The 17,093-nt window shown below is 48.5% G+C and overlaps 1 protein-coding gene across 3 annotated transcripts in view; it reads left to right on the top strand.

Annotated features, from left to right (window-relative positions):
- The window catches only part of gtf2a1l (general transcription factor IIA, 1-like), a 59,418-nt gene extending 42,732 nt beyond the window's left edge, over nt 1–16,686 (top strand). For 2 of the 3 annotated variants that reach the window (XM_077237545.1, XM_077237547.1), the window contains exons 7-9: nt 8,177–8,335; nt 9,208–9,297; nt 15,927–16,686. In XM_077237545.1, coding sequence (XP_077093660.1) covers nt 8,177–8,335; nt 9,208–9,297; nt 15,927–16,034 — 357 coding nt within the window. In that variant the 3' untranslated portion in view covers nt 16,035–16,686. The remainder of the gene's footprint in view (nt 1–8,176; nt 8,336–9,207; nt 9,298–15,926) is intronic. The other variant, XM_077237546.1, reaches the window with a different exon arrangement.
- The last annotated feature ends 407 nt before the right edge of the window (nt 16,687–17,093 follow it).

The following is a 17,093-nucleotide window of genomic DNA, read 5'->3' as shown; positions in this document are numbered from 1 at the left end:
TGGCACTAGCATGGGGGTCCTAAAAAAACTTCTAGTTTAGCATCATCTTCACATCAGGACTTCTCAGGAAGGACCAAGAGAAAGAGAGGGATTAGAGATCGCTAAGAGATCAAAAAGCCGAGAGGGTCAAGTGGGTCCAGAGAGAGAAGATGATCTTGTGTTCAGTGAATTTAAAGTGTGAAGATGCCACACCCTCTGGAGGTGTGTGAGCCAATAAGAAGTTGTCACTTTGGAGGGAGAGTTTACGACCCTTTGTGTTCGAGCAAGGCGTTTGAATCTGTAATTTCATTGGGTGTTTAAGAAAAAGAATCTTCAAGATTCTTATAATACCCATGCGTCACAAAGTTAGCAAAATGTAAAGTAAATTAACAAATGGGGAGCGAAGATTGAAGTTTATAGAGATCAAACATGCCACACATATGATTTTGGTTAACCATAGTATGCAAAGTCTGAAACATTAACCCATTAGAGTTTACAAGAAAACATTGGCCAAAGCATCTGTAGTGAAGGTTCAGTGTTGGTGTGATGGAAGAAGACAGGGGTCGGCGTGGCTGGAGTCGTACACTTTTATTTGGTTGAAAAACAGAAGAAATGCGCTGTGCGCGCTCTAACATAAACCTCGTTCAGAGAACACTCTTTCCACTATATAAAAATATTACTCTTTCCACTATTTAAAATATCACTCTTTCCACTACATCAGGCAACACTCTTTCCACTTTCAGCGTCCAGCTCACGTCTCGTGCGCGAGTACCCAGTCCTTCTCTCTCTGCTCTCTTGCACCAGCCGGCTTTTATGCGGTCTCCCCACGCCAATAACTGCAATCAGAGACAGGTGTTCGTCATTTTGCACTTGATCTACTTACTCAACGCTCGGCTCCGTCGTTGCTCTCGCACTACAGACTTCGCTGAACCACGCCCCCCTCGCCACATACCCCCATCGCCCGACTCAGGCCGGGGAGCCGTCCGGCCTGCAGCCTCCCCCCCTCTCCCCCCTCCTCCTGGAGAGGAAGTCAGCCACAACCATCTGTGCACCCGGCCTGTGGATCACCTTGAACTTAAAAGGCTGTAAGGCCAGATACCAACGGGTGATCCGCGCGTTGGTATCCTTCATGCGGTGGAGCCACTGCAGGGGAGCGTGGTCCGAACAGAGGGTGAACTCTCGACCCAGGAGGTAGTAGCGGAGGGTGAGAACGGCCCACTTGATGGCTAAAGCTTACTTTTCAATGGTGCTGTACATAGTCTCTCTCTTCGAGAGCTTCCGACTAATGTATAGCACCGGCCGTTCTTCACCCTCTATCTCCTGGGACAAGACTGCGCCCAGCCCTCTGTCCGACGTGTCAGTCTGTAGGGAAAAAGGGAGAGAAAAGTTAGGAGCCTGTAAGAGCGGTCCGCCACATAGAGCAGCCTTTATCTGAGTAAAGGCCTGCTGACACCGCTCCGTCCACTGGACAGTATCTGGTGCTTCCTTTTTAGTCAGATCAGTCAGCGGGCTAGCAAGGTCCAAATAATTAGGCACAAACCTTCTGTAATATCCAGCTAGCCCCAGGAACTGTCTAACCTCCTTTTTGGTCTTAGGTCTCGGACAGGTCGCAACTGCTGCGGTCTTATCAATTTGGGGACCCACCTGTCCATGACCCAAGTGGAAGCCCAGATACCTAACTTCCACGCGCCAAATTGCACACTTCTTTGGGTTGGCAGTGAGCCCTTCCCCTCGCAGCGTCCTGAGGACAGCTCGCAAATGCTGCATATGCCGCTGCCAGTCGTTACTATAGATGATAATATCATCCAAGTAAGCAGCGGCATATGCAGTATGCGGCCGGAGAATTCTGTCCATCAGGCGCTGGAAGGTTGCGGGAGCCCCGAACAAGCCGAAAGGAAGAGTAACAAATTTGTGTAATCCAAACGTTGTTGTGAAAGCAGTTTTTTCTTTAGATATTGGAGATAAGGGGATCTGCCAATACCCTTTTGTCAAATCCAGTGTCGAATTAAATCGAGTGGTACCGAGCCGATCAAGTAATTCGTCAACCCGTGGCATTGGATATGCATTGAATTTCGACACAGCATTCACCTTGCGATAATCCACACAGAACCGGACGGAGCAGTCGGTTTTAGGCACTAAAACTATCGGGCTTGCCCAGTCACTGTTGGATTCTTCTATTACCCCCATGTCCAGCATAGCTTCTAATTCATCCTGAACTATTTTCTTTTTATGTTCAGGTAAACGATACGGCCAGCTGCGTACTATTACACCCGGTTTGGTCTCAACGTGGTGCTGAATGAGATTTGTCCGACCAGGTAGGGGCGAGAACACATCAGCAAACTCTGCTTGTAAATTACGTGTGTCAGTGATCTGGGACGGCGAGAGGTGGTCTCCACCAAATGCCAGAGCGAGAGATTGGGGTTTTGAACTCGCTTCTGGACCGAGATCCTCCTCCTCACTTACCACTGTCGCCAGCATCACTGACTCCGCCTCATTTTTTTTTTTAAGGAGGTTGAGGTGGTAAATTTGATGTGCCCCGTCCCTATCTGATCGGACAACCTCATAGTTGAGGTCCCCGACTCGCCGTGTGACCACAAACGGCCCTTGCCACTTCGAGTAATTTAGAGCTGGATGTGGGGAGCAATGCAAGTACTTTATCTCCTGGTGCAAATTTGCGTAGTCTAGCCCCCCTGTTGTACAGCCGACTTTGCTTGTCCTGAGCCTGTAACAAATTCTCCATAGAGAGCCGCCCCAAAGTGTGGAGTTTTGTTCACAGGTCCAAGACATACTGAATTTCGTTTTTGCTATTCGAAGGTCCGTCCTCCCAAGCCTCTCTAAGCACGTCCAGCACCCCGCGGGGCTGACGCCCATAGAGAAGCTCGAAGGGGGAAAACCCCGTGCGGGCTTGGGGGACCTCGCGTACAGCAAACAAGAGGGGTTCTAGACACTAATCCAATTTTTGGCGTCTTCCTGCACAAACTTACGAATCATGGATTTTAATGTGCAATTAAAAACGTTCCCCCAAGCCGTCTGTTTGTGGGTGATAGACGCTGGTGCGGATCGATTTAATGCCCAATAATTCGTACAGTTCGCGAATAGTGTGTGACATGAACGCCGTGCCTTGATCGGTGAGAATCTCTTTCGGGATTCCCACCCGGGAGATCAATTAAAACAGTGCGCTCGCCACACTTTTAGCGGAAATATTGCGAAGCGGCACTGCTTCTGGGTATCGCGTTGCATAATCCACCAGGACTAATGCAAAGCGATGCCCCCGTGCAGATCGTTCTAATGGCCCGATGAGGTCCATTCCAATTCTTTTGAAGGGGACCTCCATTAAGGGAAGAGGGCACAAAGGTGCTTTTGGGTTGGCCGGTGGATTCACCAACTGACATTCACGACAAGACGCGCAACACTTGCGCACGTTCTCGTGAATGCCCGGCCAGAAAAATCGGGTCATTAAACGATTTAGTGTAGCTGCCTGCCCTAAATGTCCAGCCATCGGATTACAGTGAGCCGCCTGGAAAAGCATTTCCCGACGGCTCTTCGGAACTAATAACTGAGTTGTATCTTGCTTTGACTGGGTGTCTTGGGTCACCCGATACAACTTATCTTTTATGATAGCAAAATAAGGATATGTGGGCGATCAGTCGGGGTGGAGGGGCTGCCCGTCGATTGTACGGACCTGGTCTAACGAATTTTTAAGCGTCTCATCTCGGGACTGTTCCAGAGGAAAGTCATCACGCTCTGAAAGAATCCTTCTTTCAACCGCGTTCCGAACCTCTGGGACAGGTACCGAAGGCCCCAGCACAGCCTCTCCAACCTGAGCGACCGCTCCCCTCTCCTGCTTCCTTTTTGTCCCAGAAGCACCCGCACACAAATAACCCAATAGTGTTTTAAACCCCGGCCAATTGGTCCCCAAAATTAACGGGTGCCGGAGGTGTTGGCTAACGGCCACCTCCACACTATGCTTTTGGCCCTGAAATTGGATAATGACTGGCATTAAAGGGTAATCCATCACCTCCCGGTGCACACACCGAACCCTAACCGTGTGGCTCTTATCCAATGACTCTGGTTGTATCAGATTTTGATGGATGGAGGTTTGGTTACAGCCTGAATCCACCAAAGCCTGATCGGTACCCCCCTTAATACTCACTGGTATTTGGTACAACCCAGCTTGATCGGGGGCAGCCTGCGGTGTGTCAGGGACCCTGACCAGTGTCCCCACCTCCATAACGGGGCACCGGTCGATAAAATGTCCAGAGTCCCCGCAACGCCAACAGGCCGGCCCAGTCCTTCCCGCCGCCCCAATGTTCCCCTGGGCGGCGCTCTGGGTGCGGGAACAGGCTCAGAGAGAGAGAGAGAGAGAGAAGCTGCTGGTAGGGGTTCGCCGACCCCTGGGCACGCCACCATCTGGTCCTCCGCCAACTGGATGGCCTGCTTCAGCGACATCGGGCGGTGGCACTGGACCCACTGCGCGGTCTTGGGGGAGCCGCGCGACGAATTGCTCCAGTACCACGTGGTCTATAATTCCCTCGACGTCGCGTCCGTCGGCCATCAACCACTTGCGGCACGCGTCCGGGAGCTGCTGCGCAAAGGCGAAGGGTCGGCCAGATTCCCCGAGCTCCAGTGACCGGAACCGCTGTCTGCTCTGCTCCGGGGTCCGGCCGACCCGCTGCAGGATGGCGCGTTTGAGGTCTTCGTAGACCAGGAGGTTCTGGACTGGCAGCTGTTGTGTGGCGATCTGGGCTTCTCCGGTCAGCAACGGGATCAGCGGCCTCTTCTTCCATCCCGGGTTTCGGCACCAGTGTAGTGAAGGTTCGGTGTTGGTGTGATGGAAGAAGACAGGGGTCGGCGTGGCTGGGACTCGTACACTTTTATTTGGTTGAAAAACAGAAGAAATGCGCTGTGCGCGCTCTAACATAAACCTCGTTCAGAGAACACTCTTTCCACTATATAAAAATATTACTCTTTCCACTATTTAAAATATCACTCTTTCCACTATATCAGGCAACACTCTTTCCACTTTCAGTGTCCAGCTCACATCTCGTGCACGAGTACCCAGTCCTTCTCTTTCTGCTCTCTTGCACCAGCCGGCTTTTATGCGGTCTCCCCACGCCAATTACTGCAATCAGAGACAGGTGTTCGTCATTTTGCACTTAACCTACTTACTCACTGCTCGGCTCCGTCGTTGCTCTCGCACTACAGACTTCGCTGAACCAAGCCCCCCTCGCCACATACCCCCACCGCCCGACTCAGGCCGGGGAGCCGTTCAGCCTGCAGCCTCCCCCCCTCTCCCCCCTGCTCCTCTTTCCACTATATAAAAATATTACTCTTTCCACTATTTAAAATATCACTCTTTCCACTATATCAGGCAACACTCTTTCCACTTTCAGCGTCCAGACTTCGCTGAACCACGCCCTCCTCGCCACAGCATCATAAAAGGAAAATAATGAGATGGGAAAATTAGATGCATGTTTATACATTTCTCAAGTGGTTATATATATATATATATATATATATATATATATATATATACAGGTCCTTCTCAAAAAATTAGCATATTGTGATAAAGTTCATTATTTTCCATAATGTAATGATAAAAATTAAACTTTCATATATTTTAGATTCATTGCACACCAACTGAAATATTTCAGGTATTTTATTGTTTTAATACTGATGATTTTGGCATACAGCTCATGAAAACCCAAAATTCCTGTCTCAAAAAATTAGCATATTTCATCCGACCAATAAAAGAAGTGTTTTTAATACAAAAAAAAAGTCAACCTTCAAATAATTATGTTCAGTTATGCACACAATAGTCAATACTTGTTCGGGAATCCTTTTGCAGAAATGACTGCTTCAATGCGGCGTGGCATGGAGGCAATCAGCCTGTGGCACTGCTGAGGTGTTATGGAGGCCCAGGATGCTTCGATAGCGGCCTTAAGCTCATCCAGAGTGTTGGGTCTTGCGTCTCTCAACTTTCTCTTCACAATATCCCACAGATTCTCTATGGGGTTCAGGTCAGGAGAGTTGGCAGGCCAATTGAGCACAGTAATACCATGGTCAGTAAACCATTTACCAGTGGTTTTGGCACTGTGAGCAGGTGCCAGGTCGTGCTGAAAAATGAAATCTTCATCTCCATAAAGCTTTTCAGCAGATGGAAGCATGAAGTGCTCCAAAATCTCCTGATAGCTAGCTGCATTGACCCTGCCCTTGATAAAACACAGTGGAACAACACCAGCAGCTGACATGGCACCGCAGACCATCACTGACTGTGGGTACTTGACACTGGACTTCAGGCATTTTGGCATTTCCTTCTCCCCAGTCTTCCTCCAGACTCTGGCACCTTGATTTCCGAATGACATGCAAAACTGAGCAACAGTCCAGTGCTGCTTCTCTGTAGCCCAGGTCAGGCGCTTCTGCCGCTGTTTCTGGTTCAAAAGTGGCTTGACCTGGAGAATGCGGCACCTGTAGCCCATTTCCTGCACACGCCTATGCACGGTGGCTCTGGATGTTTCTACTCCAGACTCAGTCCACTGCTTCCGCAGGTCCCCCAAGGTCTGGAATCGGTCCTTCTCCACAATCTTCCTCAGGGTCCGGTCACCTCTTCTCGTTGTGGAGCGTTTTTTGCCACACTTTTTCCTTCCCACAGACTTCCCACTGAGGTGCCTTGATACAGCACTCTGGGAACAGCCTATTTGTTCAGAAATTTCTTTCTGTCTTACCCTCTTGCTTGAGGGTGTCAATGATGGCCTTCTGGACAGCAGTCAGGTCGGCAGTCTTACCCATGATTGCGGTTTTGAGTAATGAAACAGGCTGGGAGTTTTTAATAGCCTCAGGAATCTTTTGCAGGTGTTTAGAGTTAATTAGTTGATTCAGATGATTAGGTTAATAGCTTGTTTAGAGACCCTTTTCATGATATGCTAATTTTTTGAGAAAGGAATTTTGGGTTTTCATGAGCTGTATGCCAAAATCATCAGTATTAAAACAATAAAAGACCTGAAATATTTCAGTTGGTGTGCAATGAATCTAAAATATATGAAAGTTTAATTTTTATCATTACATTATGGAAAATAATTAACTTTATCACAATATGCTAATTTTTTGAGAAGGACCTGTATATATATATATATATATATATATATATAAATATGTTAAATAACAGGGTTTACTTCTCAGTAAGAATTAAGTGAGTGTCACATCTCTAGGGAATTCCCTTTTTGGGGTCATAACAATTCTTATCGATGTAACAGGATCCTGAGTTCTACCAGTGGTGTTAGTTTCATTGTCATGTTAGTTTCGGGGGAAGTTATACAGATCTTTGTTGGGAGAGTGAGTGAAATAATGAATAATTTGTGTGTGTGTGATTGGTCCAGATGCTACAGAACCAATTAAAATGGAAAACAAATACTCTCTGATTTTTTAATCCGAATGAAAGTTGGATTTCACTCTATAGGCACGCCCACTGGCGAGTCAGCTTCGTTAACTTCATCTTTGCAGAAAACACTGACTAAGAAAACACTAGTTCATTAATAAACAATTAAAATGTCTCCTTGCTTAAATTTTCTGATACATTCATAATCATTACTTTTGCCAGTGCTTTGCAGCAAGAATTATGCGAGCTCTTGAGCACGGAATAGGAATATATTCTACCCCCCTGTATATATTCAAGTAATTAAATTAAATAAATTGCTTAAATAAATGAATACTAGTCAACTAGAAAAATCTTTAGTCGAGGGCAACCCTATTAATAAAGCAATGCTTTATTTGCACCAATTTTTAAATTACCTTTATAAAAGCAAAGACGAAAATTTAGCAATTGAATATGAATTATATCTATTCTAGTTAGGCAAATTGTTTTTGCCCCCCAGACTTATGTATGAACCGATGCATGAAAAAGTAGACCTTGAACTAAATGTGAATTGCTTTGGGTAAAAGCGTTTGCCTAATCCGTTAAAAAATGTGCATGTAAAATGGGTTGTAACTGAATATTGCTCTTCAGTTAAATATGTTAATGTTAATGAGATTTGAGGGTAGAAGAAAGGAAATCACGTGTATTTGAGATCAGCAACCATTTTCATTTTAGTAAAAACTCTTTCATCATGTAGCCTTGCAGTTTTAATGAAGCCATATAAATGTTTCTGCTCAAAGATTGTCGTTTCAAACACAGAATATGTAACTGATGATGTTTCATCAGCTTGAGACGGATCTAAACTTCATCACACAACTGGATGGAGTCGCTGACAGCAGCTCCGACACGGAGGAAGATGATGATGATGATGAAGATCTGGGGCTCGTTGGAGAGGAAGAGTTTCTGGGAATGATCAATGGCAATGAGGAGTTGGAAGAGGAAGAGGTAATGAAAGCACTTACAGTACACAGAACACCAATGGTTCCTGTTATGTTATTGTTGTTTTTCTTTCATCAGAAATATAAACTGTATCCAGGTCGTTCCAGTTTACGGACAAATCATTTCAGTCAAATCTTTAGATTGATTTGATTCTTTTGAAAAATTGTAATGGCATGCACTTCTTCTGCTGCGCTGTTTAACACGAGATGTGAATATACGTGGCGTTGGGCAGTGTGTTGTGATAGAATCTGATATAATGTGCAGTGTAGCACCATACTAGCAATCTCTCTTCAAAAGGAGATTGTGGAGACATTTTATTTGTTCATGATCTAATATTATGTTATTGGTGAGAGTTGAATTCTTACAGACACGATACACTATAGACCAGTTACTGAATCAAAGAATGAGCCGGTCTGTCAGTTTTCAGAGGATTACAAGAATCTGACAAGTGCCGATACTGATTAACCAAATTTGAACAGTGAAGTGAGTGTGTCGTAAATCCGTCTTCTAAAGCGTGTTTTTGCCTTGCTCTGATTCACTAAGGTAAACTTGTTATAAGTGTTTATTTTAGACCTTAAAGCTTGACCTCCAGGGAATCACCGGTTATAAAAATAAAGAAACTCTGAACTTTTCAGGAAAACCTGAACATTTCAGAGAATTCAATATAATTATGGAAATAATAATAATCACGGAAATCCATAAATTGCTTTTGAATCGAAAGCCTGTGAGTGATGACTAAAATCAGGTCTCATTATAAGAGAACGAGCTGGAAGATTTTCACACACACTGATTCTGTCAATCTTGTGCTCATGAAAGTCTGATCTAGTTTAAAGGCGAAGAAATTAACGCTTTTGTTCTCTTCTCATGCGTTCTCTCAGGATCCGCTGAACTCTGGAGATGACGTGAGTGACCAAGATATCCCAGAGATCTTTGACACAGAGAATGTCATCGTTTGCCAGTATGACAAGGTAAAAACTACAGAGAAACTTTTTGGGGGTGATTTTATTGAATGAGGTGAAAGGAGTAGAAAATCAGCCTTTGCAAATCATACACTGGGTAAAGATGAAACCGTACCGTTTTGTACAGGAAAAATAAGCTATAAGTTATGGGTTCATAGATTGGGTTGCCCAAAAGAAAAAACCTGTAGAATTATGAGTGTTAAAATATATCTGAATGTACACTAGCGTTCAGAAGTTTGAGATCACCATGTAATACAAATGTAATTTTACACAATCTTGGTAAAAACAATAAAAATCAAGACTTTTTATAATATTGCAAATATGAGTCACTACATATTAATATTGCAAATATGAGTCACTACATATTAATATTTCCTGGTCACTAATTTGTTCTGTCCATTCCAACGCCATCAATATGGCAAACATTTCAACTGCAAATACACTCAGAAAATCCGATGTCCTTTTACTAATTTCCAGCTTATATCTAGGAATAACAACTGCAGACCCTGTTGCCTCTGTTTGCATGTCCTTTGACCCATCTGTGAAAATCTGTATACTTTCCTTCTACTTACATTCCTTATAACTATAATATATACTATTTAAATCAGCATTCTTATTACGTTTAATCTTACATAGCTCCAAATCTACACACGGTATTTCTAATTCCCAGACAGTACTGATAGGCCACACCACATTTGCGCCAAACTCTTTATCATAAACCCCTGTATCCTTTGCCATTTGATCCCCTGTCCACCCAAAACTTGTTTTTTGTTTTGTCTCCTTCTCCCAGCATGTCTGCAGCACCTTTTTTGCTGGATGACTATCTCCATGCCCTCTTAAATTAACCCAATAATTAGCCCCCAGCTGCTTCCTCCTTAACCACAATGGCATTTCACCTGCTTCAGCTTGGAGAGCACATACTGGGGAGGTTCTAACTGCTCTTACACACACTCTTAAAGCCCGAGCTTGTATAACATCCAGGTCTGCCAACACAGATTTGGCTGCTGAACCATATACAATACTTCCATAGTCTAACCTTGACCTTATTAAGGCTATATATATGTATTTTAATAATAAATAATAATAATTCATTACATTTATATAGCACTTTTCTAGGTACTCAAAGCGCTTCACATGGAAGGGGGAATCTCCTCAACCACCACCAGTGTGCAGCATCCACCTGGATGATGCGATGGCAGCCATATTGCGCCAGAACGCCCACCACACACCAGCTTACTGGTGGAGAGGAGACAGTGATGAAGCCAATCAGTATATGGGGATGATTAGGAGGCCATGATGGACAGAGGCCAAGGGGCAAATTTGGCCAGGATGCCGGGGTTACACCCCTACTCTTTATTCAAGGACATCCTAGGATTTTTAATAACCACAGAGAGTCAGGACCTAGGTTTAACGTCTCATCTGAAGGATGGTGCTCTTTGACAGTATAGTGTCCCTGTCACCATCCTGGGGCGTTCGGACCCACACAGACCACAGGGTGAGCACCCCCTGCTGGCCTCACTAACACCTCTTCCAGCAGCAACCTAGTTTTCTCAGGAGGTCTCCCATCCTGGTGCTAACCAGGCTCAGCCCTGCTTAGGGGCTACAGGGTGATATGGCTGCTGGTGCGATGCTACATCCACTACCCACCCCAATCCTGCAAAACACCTCATGACATTTATAACTTTTTTACACTTAACTACATATCTAATATGCTCCCTCCATGTTAATCTCACATCAAAATATACTCCCAAAAAACGAAAATTTTCAACTCTCTCTAAATTATTTTTACCAAATACCATTCCCTGACTTTCTTTCTTGTGAACAACATAACTTTTGTTTTTTCCACTGAAAACTTAAATCCCCATTTTGTCGTCCACTTTTCGACTTGTTCCATCTTGCATTTTCTCAACTACATATTCCACATTTCTGAAAGCACTTCCTGAGGTGTAGGCTAGTCCTTTATCAACGAAATATTAAAATCATTCATTTAAATCATTAGTTTATATCTTATACACTGCCCATCATTTTAATCCCATATCAAACACAATATGTTATGTCTATTTTAATTATTTTTTTTATTTCATGTTTTTAAGTACAATATTATGTTAGTCCACAACCCCCCACCAGGGGGAGCCCCCGCTGCACCTCCCTTCTCCCGCTAGTGCAGGTGTCTCCAACCCTGCTCCTGGAGAGCTACTGTCCTGCAGATTTTAGCTCCAGCCCCAATCAAACACACCTTGACCAGCTAATCAAGCTGTTCAGGGTTGCTTGATAATTATAGGCAGGTGAGCGGGTGCGAGGCTGAGGGAGCGAGCGAGACTGAGGGAGCGAGCGAGACTGAGGGAGCGAGCGAGACTGAGGGAGGGAGCGAGACTGAGGGAGGGAGCGAGGCTGAGGGAGCGAGGCTGAGGGAGCGAGGCTGAGGGAGCGAGGCTGAGGGAGGGAGCGAGGCTGAGGGAGCGAGCGAGGCTGAGGGAGCGAGCGAGGCTGAGGGAGCGAGCGAGACTGAGGGATCGAGAGGGAGGGAGTGAGCGAGGCTGAGGGAGCGAGAGGGAGGGAGTGAGCGAGGCTGAGGGAGCGAGGCTGAGGGAGCGAGACTGAGGGAGCGAGACTGAGGGAGCGAGAGGGAGGGTGCGAGCGAGATTGAGGGAGGGAGCGAGATTGAGGGAGCGAGCGAGACTGAGGGAGCGAGACTGAGGGAGCGAGACTGAGGGAGCGAGACTGAGGGAGCGAGAGGGAGGGAGCGAGGCTGAGGGAGCGAGACTGAGGGAGCGAGAGGGAGGGAGCGAAGGCTGAGGGAGCGAGAGGGAGGGAGTGAGCGAGGCTGAGGGAGCGAGAGGGAGGGAGGGAGCGAGACTGAGGGAGCGAGACTGAGGGAGCGAGACTGAGGGAGCGAGACTGAGGGAGCGAGGCTGAGGGAGCGAGACTGAGGGAGCGAGGCTGAGGGAGCGAGCGAGACTGAGGGAGCGAGAGGGAGGGAGCGAGCGAGACTGAGGGAGCGAGACTGAGGGAGCGAGAGGGAGGGAGCGAGAGGGAGGGAGCGAGGCTGAGGGAGCGAGCGAGGCTGAGGGAGCGAGCGAGACTGAGGGAGCGAGCGAGGCTGAGGGAGCGAGCGAGGCTGAGGGAGCGAGGCTGAGGGAGCGAGCGAGAGACTGAGGGAGCGAGAGACTGAGGGAGCGAGGCTGAGGGAGCGAGGCTGAGGGAGCGAGGCTGAGGGAGCGAGGCTGAGGGAGCGAGAGGGAGGGAGCGAGCGAGACTGAGGGAGCGAGCGAGACTGAGGGAGCGAGACTGAGGGAGCGAGAGGGAGGGAGCAAGCGAGGCTGAGGGAGCAAGGCTGAGGGAGCGAGCGAGGCTGAGGGAGCGAGCGAGACGGAGCAAGCGAGACTGAGGGAGCGAGAGACTGAGGGAGCGAGAGACTGAGGGAGCGAGAGACTGAGGGAGCGAGCGAGACTGAGGGAGCGAGAGAGACTGAGGGAGCGAGAGATTGAGGGAGCGAGCGAGACTGAGGGAGCGAGAGACTGAGGGAGCGAGAGACTGAGGGAGCGAGAGACTGAGGGAGCAAGGCTGAGGGAGCAAGGCTGAGGGAGCGAGAGACTGAGGGAGCAAGGCTGAGGGAGCGAGCGAGACTGAGGGAGCGAGCGAGACTGAGGGAGCGAGAGGGAGGGAGCAAGCGAGACTGAGGGTGCGAGAGACTGAGGGAGCGAGCGAGACTGAGGGAGCGAGCGAGACTGAGGGAGCGAGCGAGACTGAGGGAGTGAGTGAGGGAGCGAGCGAGACTGAGGGAGCGAGCGAGACTGAGGGAGCGAGCGAGACTGAGGGAGCGAGCGAGACTGAGGGAGCGAGCGAGACTGAGGGAGCGAGCGAGACTGAGGGAGCGAGCGAGACTGAGGGAGCGAGCGAGACTGAGGGAGCGAGCGAGACTGAGGGAGCGAGAGACTGAGGGAGCGAGCGAGACTGAGGGAGGGAGCGAGGATGAGGGAGGGAGCGAGGATGAGGGAGCGAGCGAGGCTGAGGGAGGGAGCGAGGCTGAGGCAGCGAGCGAGCGAGCCTGAGGCAGCGAGCGAGCGAGACTGAGGCAGCGAGCGAGCGAGACTGAGGCAGCGAGCGAGCGAGACTGAGGCAGCGAGCGAGCGAGACTGAGGCAGCGAGCGAGCGTGACTGAGGCAGCGAGCGAGCGTGACTGAGGCAGCGAGCGAGCGAGACTGAGGCAGCGAGCGAGCGAGACTGAGGCAGCGAGCGAGCGAGACTGAGGCAGCGAGCGAGCGAGACTGAGGCAGCGAGCGAGAGAGACTGAGGCAGCGAGCGAGAGAGACTGAGGCAGCGAGCGAGAGAGACTGAGGCAGCGAGCGAGAGAGACTGAGGCAGCGAGCGAGAGAGACTGAGGCAGCGAGCTAGAGAGACTGAGGCAGCGAGCGAGAGAGACTGAGGCAGCGAGCGAGAGAGACTGAGGCAGCGAGCGAGAGAGACTGAGGCAGCGAGACTGAGGGGGCGAGGAGCGAGACGGAGGGAGCGAGACGGAGGGAGCGAGACGAAGCGGGCGAGACGGAGGCAGCGAGACGGAGGCAGCGAGACGGAGGGAGCGAGACGGAGGGAGCGAGACGGAGGGAGCGAGACGGAGGGAGCGAGACGGAGGGAGCGAGACGGAGGGAGCGAGACGGAGGGAGCGAGACGGAGGGAGCGAGACGGAGGGAGCGAGACGGAGGGAGCGAGACGGAGGGAGCGAGACGGAGGGAGCGAGACGGAGGGAGCGAGACGGAGGGAGCGAGACGGAGGGAGCGAGCGAGAGAGACTGAGGCAGCGAGCGAGAGAGACTGAGGCAGCGAGCGAGAGAGACTGAGGCAGCGAGCGGAGAGACTGAGGCAGCGAGCGAGAGCGACTGAGGCAGCGAGCGAGAGCGACTGAGGCAGCGAGCGAGAGCGACTGAGGCAGCGAGCGAGAGCGACTGAGGCAGCGAGCGAGAGCGACTGAGGCAGCGAGCGAGAGAGACTGAGGCAGCGAGCGAGAGAGACTGAGGCAGCGAGCGAGAGAGACTGAGGCAGCGAGCGAGAGAGACTGAGGCAGCGAGCGAGAGAGACTGAGGCAGCGAGACTGAGGGGGCGAGAAGCGAGACGGAGGGAGCGAGACGGAGGGAGCGAGACGGAGGGAGCGAGACGGAGGGAGCGAGACGGAGGGAGCGAGACGGAGGGAGCGAGACGGAGGGAGCGAGCGAGAGAGACTGAGGCAGCGAGCGAGAGAGACTGAGGCAGCGAGCGAGAGAGACTGAGGCAGCGAGCGGAGAGACTGAGGCAGCGAGCGAGAGCGACTGAGGCAGCGAGCGAGAGCGACTGAGGCAGCGAGCGAGAGCGACTGAGGCAGCGAGCGAGAGCGACTGAGGCAGCGAGCGAGAGCGACTGAGGCAGCGAGCGAGAGAGACTGAGGCAGCGAGCGAGAGAGACTGAGGCAGCGAGCGAGAGAGACTGAGGCAGCGAGCGAGAGAGACTGAGGCAGCGAGCGAGAGAGACTGAGGCAGCGAGACTGAGGGGGCGAGAAGCGAGACGGAGGGAGCGAGACGGAGGGAGCGAGACGGAGGGAGCGAGACGGAGGGAGCGAGACGGAGGGAGCGAGACGGAGGGAGCGAGACTGAGGCAGCGAGCGAGACTGAGGCAGCGAGCGAGCGAGACTGAGGCAGCGAGCGAGCGAGACTGAGGCAGCGAGCGAGACTGAGGCAGCGAGCGAGCGAGACTGAGGCAGCGAGCGAGCGAGACTGAGGCAGCGAGCGAGCGAGACTGAGGCAGCGAGCGAGACTGAGGCAGCGAGCGAGACTGAGGCGGCGAGAGTGAGGGAGCGAGCGAGCGGGGTCTAACCCTACTCTAACCCTAACCCTAACCTAACCCGATTTTGTTTTAATCCAATAATTATAAATCATCATCTAGTGCTGCTTGCCTTTCATAAGGAACTGATGTTCTGTGTGTCCCAGCTCTTCAGCTCTTTCACCACTGTTAGGGTTCATTCTGTGGCAATGTCGCTTTTTTTGTTCATCCTGAGATTCTGATTGATGTGTCATCAGTTTTACTACTTAATGTGTGTGCATGTAGAGGTTGCGTTGGCAGTAGTTATTTATGGCTTTGTGTTTTCTGAATGAGAACATGGTTAAACCTGTGCAGAATAATGGCATTTTTTGAGTTTTGCAGAGAATACTGAGAATATGAAGCATGTGAAAACAGCTGAAAAGTGTCTGTGCATGTGTCGTGCTGTAGGTGGCCACTGAAAACTCAAATGTGTGTGCGATGCGTTTGAACAAAGGAGGTCTGATCTTGGGCAAAAAAGTCCTTATGACAGAACTAAATCTAATTTATGATTTTGACCGTGAGTGGAAGACATTTTGTCTGAATCCGACATGGTTGAGAATATTAATAAATTCTAATGCCAATGTGTTGTTTTCATTATGTGAATGAAGTCCATCGTGACACTCATTGTGTTGGACAGACAGATAAAGATCTTCCAGTTCAGTTTAACTGCTCATGTAAACGCACTAAATCTACATTCATTTGTATTTTAGTTTTTAGTTGGAACAAATCTCCCATACAAAACCATTTTCAAAGAAATAATATTTTAAATGTCTTAAATTGTTTACTTTTTTGTTTGTTTGTGTTTTATAGATTCACCGTAGCAAAAACCGCTGGAAGTTTTACCTGAAAGATGGTGTGATGTGTTACGGAGGGAAAGACTATGTGTTCTCCAAGGCTGTAGGAGAGGCGGAGTGGTGATGGAGAGAATTTACTCTTTCACAAGTATTTTCCTTATCTTGCATAATTATTAATTTACACGATCTTCAGATTTTCTTTGTACGAGTTTGTAACATTTGATACTGTATTCTGTGATACAGAAATTAATGTTGATGCTTATTGAATTGAAAAAATGTTTAGATAATTAAATATTTTTTAAATGGGTCTGACAAGATAAATGTAGAGGTGTAGTTTTCATTAAATATGATTCCCTGTGTTTTATGTTTTTGTTATTTTTGAAATGTGGACTTCTGTTTTTGTTTGTTTTCTGCCATCTGCTGCTTTTCTTTTCCCAGCTGACGACAGTGATGGACCCGAACACTGTGACTGTTATAAAGATGTTTAAGTCCACATCAGGAAATGTGGTTGATTTATATTGAACTCGGCAGAATTATATATATACATATTTTTATATTGATTATATTGAATTATACTAATGACTCGACAGAGATTTACTTTCTACAATTATTGTTGTAAGTCTTCAAAATATAATATGGCATAAGTGTCGAAGCTCGAACAGTGTGAAGCTTCATTGATTGTTTTCATCAATACTCTAACCCTGCATAGCTGTTGCTTTGCTGGTGTTGACCATGTATGTTTTCTTTATGAAAATAAAATAAAGCATTTAAAGTCAGTTATATGTTTCAGCCTGTGCTTAATTATTTTGTCCTTTTTTATTTGGTGTCTTTCATCTCTTCTTTTCTGTCTCCCACTGAAGCCCCTGGAAAGCATTCGTGCTCTGAAAGGAGAACAAGGACACAATGGAGGCCATCAACCTCCGGTCTACGTTCCTAAGGTGTGTGTGTGTGTGTGTGTGTGTGTGTGTGTGTGTGTGTGTGTGTGTGTGTGTGTGTGTGTGTGTGTGTGTGTGTGTGTGTGTGTGTGTGTGTGTGTGTGTTTGTGAGAGAGAGAGAAGAGAGAGAGAGAGAGAGACGAGTCTGCAGCTGGTGAACGTGGATCACACACAGAGTTCAGGGTCACGTTCTCCTACAGACGAGGGCCAGATCCGTCTAACACTCAGGACACACTCCTGTATTCTCC

Source organism: Siphateles boraxobius, unplaced genomic scaffold (assembly GCF_051911475.1).
Source record: "Siphateles boraxobius isolate OS27281-9 unplaced genomic scaffold, OSU_SipBor_1 204, whole genome shotgun sequence".
In the NCBI taxonomy this organism is placed as follows: Eukaryota; Metazoa; Chordata; class Actinopteri; order Cypriniformes; family Leuciscidae; genus Siphateles; species Siphateles boraxobius.
The sequence above is the reverse complement of the archived record's forward strand: the minus strand, read 5'-3'. Positions and strand labels throughout refer to the sequence as shown.